Below are 7,581 nucleotides of genomic sequence, written 5' to 3'. Positions count from 1 at the left end.
CATAATGACATATCTGAAGTGCCATAAAGGTGAGGATGACGACTCCGCATGTCGTGCTCGATCTCCCAAGTCGCCTCCCTGACTGTTTGACCCCTCCTTTGAACCTTCACTGAAGTGATTTTCTTTGACCTCAACTTCCGAACCTGCTTGTCCAAGATAGATATCGGCTCCTCAACATAAGTCAAATCTTTGTCCAATTAGGCTGAGCTGAAATATAATACATGTGATAAATCACCATAATACTTCTGGAGAATGGAAACATGGAACACCGAGTGAACTCCCGATAAGCTTGGTGGCAATGCAAGTCTGTAGGCCACCTCACCAATTCTCTCAAGGATCTTAAAAGGTCCAATATACCTAGAGCTTAACTTTCCCTTCTTCCTGAACCTCATCACACCCTTCATGGGTGAAACTCTGAGCAGAACTCTATCTCCCACCATGAATGCTACATCAGAAGCCTTCCGATCAGCAAAACTCTACTGCCTAGACTGTGTTGTACGAAGCCGATCCTCAATCAACTTGAATTTCTCCAAGGCATCACGAATAAAATCAGTGCCCAACAATCTATCCTCCCCTGGCTCAAACCAACGAACTGGAGAACGACACCGCCTCCCATATAAGGCCTCATATGGAGCCATCTGAATGCTCGATTGGTAGCTGTTGTTGTAGGAGAACTCCGCGAGCGTTAGGAGCTGATCCCATGAACCCCCAAAATCCATAACACATGCACGTAGCATGTCATCCAAGATTTGAATGGTGCACTCAGACTGTCCATCTGTCTGGGATAAAATATCGTGCTCAGCTCGATCTGTGTGCCTAACTCACGCTGCACAGCTCTCTAGAAATGTGATGTGATCTGCGTTCCTCGATTGGAGATAATACACAGTGGCATGCCATGAAGATGAACAATCTTGCGAATATAGATCTGCGCTAGAGACTCTGAAGAGTATGTAGTCACGAAATGAAGTGTGCAGACTTGGTCAGTCTGTCCAAAATAATCCACAATGTGTCAAATTTCCTCAAAGTCTATGCAAGTCCAACTACAAAATCTATGGTGATACGCTCCCGCTTCCACTTTGGAATATCAAGTCTCTAAAGCAAACTGTCTGGTCTTTGATGCTCGTACTTTACCTGCTAACAGTTCATACACCGAGCCACATACTCTACTATATCTTCTTCATTCTTCTACACCAGTAGTGCTGCCTCAAATCCTGGTACATCTTCGCAGCACCCGGAGGAGTGGAATACCGCGGGATGTGGGCCTTCTCAAGAATCAATTCATGCAACCCATCCACACTGGGCACACAAATCTGTCCCTTCATCCGCAACACCCCATCATCTCCAATAGAAACCTGCTTTGCATCACCGTGCTTCACCGTATCCTTAAGAACAAGAAAGTGGGGATCATCATACTGACGCGCTTTTATGAATTCATACAAAGAGGACCAAGAAACCAAGCAAGCAAAAACTCAGATAGGCTAAAAAACATCCAACCTCACGAACTGATTGGCCAATGACTGAACATCCAATGATAATGGTCTCTCTCCAACCAGAATATAAACAATACTCCCCATGCTCTCAGTCTTCCTACTCAAGGCGTCGGCCACAACATTGGCCTTATAGGGAGATAAAGAATGGTTATACCCTAGTCTTTTAATAGCTCTAACCACCTTTGTTGCCTTAAGTTCAGATCCTTTTCTTAAATAAGTGTTGTAGACTCTGATGATCTGTAAATACCTTACAAGACACATCATAGAGATAGTGTCTCCAAATCTTCAATGCACGAACAATGGCTACCAACTCTAAATTATGTATTGGGTAGTTCTTCTCATGGGGCTTCAACTTACGTGAAGAATAAGTAATCACTCTACCGTCATGCATCAATACACATCCAATGCCAATCCATAAAGCATCACAGTATGTAGTATAAGAACTCGATGTTGAAGGCAAAACAAAAATTGGAGTTGTGATCAAGGTAGTCTTGAGCTTTTGAAAGATCTCCTCACACTCGTCAGACTACCTGAATGGGACACCTTCTGAGTCAATCTGGTCAAAGAAGCTGCGATAGATGAAAACCCATTTACAAAACGACGATAATACCTGGCCAAACCTAGAAAACTCTGGATCTCAGTAACAGAAGACGGTCTAGGCCAATTTTTAACTTCCTCTACCTTCTTCGGATCCACCTTAATCCCATCACTAGACACCGGATGACACAAAATGCCACTGAATCAAACAAAAATTCGCACTTGGAGAATTTAGCATATAGCTTCTTCTCCTTCAAGGTCTAGAGAACAATTCTCAAGTATTGCTCATGATCATCCTGGCTGTGAGAATACACCAATATTTCATCAATGAACATCATAAAGAAAGAATCAAGATATCGCGAGAATACACTGTTTATCAAATGTATAAATGTTGCTGGGGCATTGGTCAGCCCAGATGGCATCACCAAAAACTCATAATGACCATAGCGAGTCCTAAAAACAGTCTTCGGAATATCTGCATCCCGAATCTTCAACTGATGGTACCCCAATTTCAAATCAATCTTCGAATTCACCCGGGCACCGTGAAGCTGGTCGAATAGATCATCAATGCGCGGTGTGGGTACTTGTTCTTCACTATAACCTTGTTCAACTGCCTGTAATAAATACACATCCTCATAGATCCGTCTTTCTTCTTCATGATAGAACTGAAGCACCCCAAGGCGAGACACACGGCCTGATAAAACCCTTATCAAACAACTCCTGAAGTTGTTCCTTTAATTCCTTCAACTCCACTAGTGCCATACGATATGGTGGAATAGAAATGGGCTGAGTGCCTGGTACCAGGTCAACACCAAAATCAATATCTCTATCGGGTGGCATCCCCGACAGGTCTGCTGGAAACACATCTAGGATATATCTCACTACTAGAACTGACTCAACGGTAGGAGTATCGGCACTGACATCCCTCACAAAGGCTAGATATGCCCCACACCCCTTCTCAACCATCCATTGTGCCTTAAGAAAGGACACAACCTTGTTAGGAATATAATCTAATGTACCTCTCCACTCCAACCATGGCAACCCTAGCATAGCCAATGTCACGATCTTGGCGTGACAGTCCAGAATAGAATGATAGGGTGATAACTAATCCATGCCCAAGATCACATTAAAAAGCCACCATACTAAGTAGCAGAAGGTCAACCTGGTCTCATAACCCCCGATAGTGACCAGATACAACTGACAAATACAGTCTACAACAATAAAATCTCCCACGGGCGTATACATATATATACAGGAGCACTCAAAGAATCATGAGATATATCCAAATATGGAGCAAAGTAAGATGACACATACAAATAAATGGAATCCGGATCACATAAAACTAATGCATCCCTATGAAAAACCAGAACAATACCTGTGATGATAGCATCTGATACAATAGGCTCGGTCCTGCCTGGAAAATCAGAGCAACGGGTCTGGCCTCCCCCTCTAGGACGATCTCTACCCGCCTAACCTCCACCCCTAGCTGGCGATGCAGGTGGAGTGCCAACTTGAGCAGAAACCATAGTCTGTGAACCCTGTGGAATCCGTGAAGCATGTGGAGCTGCACCCCTCCTAAGTCTGGGACAGCCCTCACCATATGCCTGGTATCACCACACTGGAAATAACATCTCTGCGGGCATGGCTGCTGAAACTCAGTCTGACTCGGTCGACTAGACTGACTGCTGAAGACACCCCAAGCACGAGGTGCACTGGAAAGTGGTTGTGCCGAATAGGCAACTTGAGACCTCAGAATAGCTAGAGCACTGCGAGTAGCTGGAAGCGCTGAATAAACTGGTCGACTCACACAACCTCTGCCATGACGAGCTGAAACTAAAGCGCGGGCACCACTAAATCCTCCAGAATCTTGGGGCCTCTTGCCTCCCTACCCTCACTCTCCTGGCCATGCATATGCTACATCCTTCGAGCGATCTTCACAACTTGCTAAAATGGAGCATTAGTCTTTAACTATCGAGCCATATTGAATCTAAGACAATAACTTAGCCCATCGATAAATCTGCGGAATCGCTCTCTGACTGTAGAAACCAAAGTAGGTGCATTGATAGGACAACTTGCTGAACCTGATGGAATACTCCGGCACCGTCATAGTCCCCTAGCACAACTTCTCGAACTCTATGTGCCATGCATCTTGGAGGTTCTGGGGAACAAACTCTATCAAAAACATATCTGAAAACTAAGCCCAAGTGAGAGGTGTTGCATCAGCTGAACTACCTTCGTCATAAGCCTGCCACCACCTATATACTGCCCCTGACAGCTAAAAATGTAGTAAAGATGACTCCGCTCACCTCTGCAATGCCCGTGGTGCAAAGAACACAATAGCACTTGTCTAGAAAACCCTACGCATCCTCAGTAAATGCGCTACTGAAAATAGGAGGATTATACTTCTTGAATCTCTCAAGTCTCCTCTACTCCTCCTCAGATGCCTCTAGCCTGACCTGATGCTGAACCAGAATAAGTGTTGTGCTGGCATAACTCCCGAAACTTGATCAATATGGATCCATTGCTCTAGGGTATGGGGCGCGGGAGTCTGAGCTTCTCCCCTATCCTGAGATGTAGCTAGTGCAACTAGGATCAATCTCGCCTAAGCTAAAGTACCGAACATGCCCAGGAAGTGTGCTAGGGTCTCCTGGAGTCCAGGGGTAGCAACAAGCACCTCGGCTACCTGTCCCCCAACCGGAGCTACTGATAGCTCCTCAGTCGCTGCTCTGGCAGGTGCTCTAGTTATAACACGCGCTCCTCCTCGGTCTCTATGTCAGCCCTAGCCTCTCGCGACTCTAGTAGGAGGTGCAGGTGTTTGCTCATCCGATCAGGTAGTGCGTGTCCTCACTATATGTGAGAGAATAGAAAGACAAAGACTCATATTTCGAGATCTACAAATGCGCACGATAAGGAATCATAGAAGTGGAATTTCCTAATAGTTTCGTAGACTCTCGAAGATAAGTACAGATGTCTCTGTACTGATCCGTAAGTCTTTACTAAACTTACTTATGACTTGTGGCACCTATGAACCTACAGCTCTGATTTCAACTTGTCACGACCCCAAAGTCCCACCTTAGGAAGTCGTGATGGCACCTAGCCTCTAAGACTAGGTAAGTCTAACACACATTGAGAATTTAGAAAAAATAACGACTAAGATGTTAAATTAAACTGATAAATATCATAATAAAACCAAAACAGAACAACAGTCATATTGTCACGACCCAAAATTTAACTAGTCGTGATGGCACCTAACCCAACCCATTAGGTAAGACAATTAACAATAAACCACAATATAATGATAATGATAAGAGTCAAAAATAAAATAACTGAATTTTATACAATTTTCCAAGGACTGATAGTGCAAAACATGAGATTCTAAGACTTAGAATTTACAAAGCTGGTATGAAATAAATTCATCATCTGTTCGAAACGTACATAAATAGATTTATAAATCTAAAGCTGCCAAGAACAATAGGCAGTTATAACAAGAATGCAGGTATATCTTCAATGCTAGCTCCCGCCACTCACAGCAACATCAGCTCCAAAATCTACATGAAAGGTGTAGGTAGAAGTGTTGTATGAATACAACCGACCCCATGTACTTAGTAAGTAACAAACCTAACCTTAGGTTGAAAGCAGTGACGAGCTTGGCCAATGGTCAGAGTCCAACACAAATAGCCAAGAATAACTCGTAACAATATAACAAAAGCAGCACAAGTAATAACTCAAAGATATGATGCTCGACTCATTCACAGTTACGGAAAAACGGGCATGCTTTTCAAGTATAATAGTAAAACCCAAATCTTTCTCCGAAATCACCAAAATATGAGTAAAATCAGAAAACTGTGATTTTTTCCAAAAACATTCAACAGATAAGATATTTCATTCTCAGATAGCATGAGGAAAGTACATCTCTATGCCTACATGTCAATGTGCATGTCAAATCATGAATGTCACAAAACCGTGTAGCATGAGGAAATGCATCTCTATGCATGTATGTCAAGTATGCATGTCAAATGCTATGCATCATAGTAATGAACTCATGTACTCTTATTCTCAGAGTACTCAATCTCACTGTCTCATACTCCCACTCATCACTCTCAATCACTCAGCACACTCAGTCACTCTGCAATGTACGGTACCTGCGCTCACTGTTGGTATGTCAGACTCCGGAGGGGCGGATCCTGTCCAAGCGTTAATATAAGCCAACATGGCCTGCTGCGGCGTCCAGCACGATCCCATCATGAATCAATAAAACTTGCTGCAGCGTACAGCTCGATCCATATAATAATAATATATATAAAGCCAATATGGCCTGCTGCAACGTGCAACCCGATCCATATAATAATAATATATATAAAGCCAATATGGTCTGCTGCGGCGTGCATCCCGATCTACAATATCTCTCAGAAAATGGCTCTCAGTCCCCAACTCAATCATTAGTCTCTCCAGCTTCTCGGGCTCACAAATCTCATGTCAATCAGCCCAAACAATGATAACATGATGTGACAATAAAGGATAACAGAGACTGAGATATGATATGCGAATGAATGAATATGACTGAGTATGTATCTGTAATTTAAGCAAATAACTCAAGAACAGAGATGACCTCACTGGGTCCCAACAGAATAAGCGTATAGCCTAAACATAATTTCTAATATGATTCATAGCTCAATTTCTCTAACACGTAGAAATTTCATGGATAGAAACAAGATTAGGTAGCTACACAGTATCACAGAAGCAACTGAGTCATAATTCACACGGTGCACGCCCATATGCCTGTCACCTAGCATGTGTGTCACCTCAACACCAAACACATAACACGTATGTTCAGGGATTTATACCCTCGGTACCAAGTTTAGAAGTGTCACTTATCTTGAACAAGCCGAATCCAATACCGAGCAAGCCAAACAATATACTAGAAATACCATCCCGCGCGTACCGACTACTGAATGGCTCGAAACTAGCCAAAAGAAACTCAAGAACGTCAAATAATGCCAAAGGAAACAAACCCAATCAATAAAGGTTGAATCTTTAATCAAAAGCTCAAAGTAAACCAAAATGTCAAACCAGGGCCCGCACCTCGGAACCTTACAAAACTCACAAAATCCAATAACCTATTCAATTACGAGTCCAACCATATTAATTTCACTCAAATCCGACTCTGCATCGAAGTTCAAATCTCAAATATTCACTTTATGAAATTTCAGACAAAACCCTAAAATTGCTTTTTGAAATTCATAATCTGAATGCCAAAAACGAAGATAGATTCATGAAATCTCATCAAAAGCGAGTAGAGAACACTTACCTCAATCCATGTGTTGAAATTCCTCTCTAAATTCGCCCACACTTGAGTTCCAAAACCCAAAATGTGAATAAATTGGCCAAGCTCTCGATTTATATCTTCTGCCCAGGCCTTTCCGCATGTGCGGAACAGTAGCCGCTTCTGCGGCATCGCTTTTGCGACACTTCCTCCACTTCTGCGAAAATCACATAATGCCAAACCTCTCGCACTTGTGGACAAAATTCGGCATCTGCGATAACGCAGGTGCGA

At 43.0% G+C, this 7,581-nt stretch overlaps 1 protein-coding gene across 1 annotated transcript; it reads right to left on the bottom strand.

Annotated features, from left to right (window-relative positions):
- Positions 1-1,166: 1,166 nt before the first annotated feature.
- LOC138895738 (uncharacterized) lies at positions 1,167-3,077 on the bottom strand. The gene is made up of 5 exons (XM_070180463.1): positions 2,829-3,077; positions 2,340-2,641; positions 2,101-2,226; positions 1,500-1,737; positions 1,167-1,412 (listed from the first exon to the last, which is right to left on the bottom strand). Exons 1-5 carry the CDS (start codon positions 3,075-3,077, stop codon positions 1,167-1,169), a joined length of 1,161 nt encoding a protein of 386 aa, XP_070036564.1.
- Between the last annotated feature and the right edge of the window lie 4,504 nt (positions 3,078-7,581).

The sequence above is a fragment of the Nicotiana tomentosiformis genome, chromosome 7 (genome assembly GCF_000390325.3).
Source record: "Nicotiana tomentosiformis chromosome 7, ASM39032v3, whole genome shotgun sequence".
NCBI lineage: Eukaryota > Viridiplantae > Streptophyta > Magnoliopsida > Solanales > Solanaceae > Nicotiana > Nicotiana tomentosiformis.
The sequence above is the reverse complement of the archived record's forward strand: the minus strand, read 5'-3'. Positions and strand labels throughout refer to the sequence as shown.

Excerpts from the sequence above, each read along its gene's own strand:
- LOC138895738 (XM_070180463.1), bottom strand. The coding sequence starts at position 3,077 with ATGCTAGGGTTGCCATGGTTGGAGTGGAGAGGTACATTAGATTATATT. Across the intron at positions 2,642-2,828 it reads TTGATTTTGGTGTTGACCTG|GCAGTTGAACAAGGTTATAG; the intron begins GTACCAGGCACT and ends TATTTATTACAG. Across the intron at positions 1,738-2,100 it reads AGTTTTCTAGGTTTGGCCAG|GTATTTACAGATCATCAGAG; the intron begins GTATTATCGTCG and ends GTGTCTTGTAAG.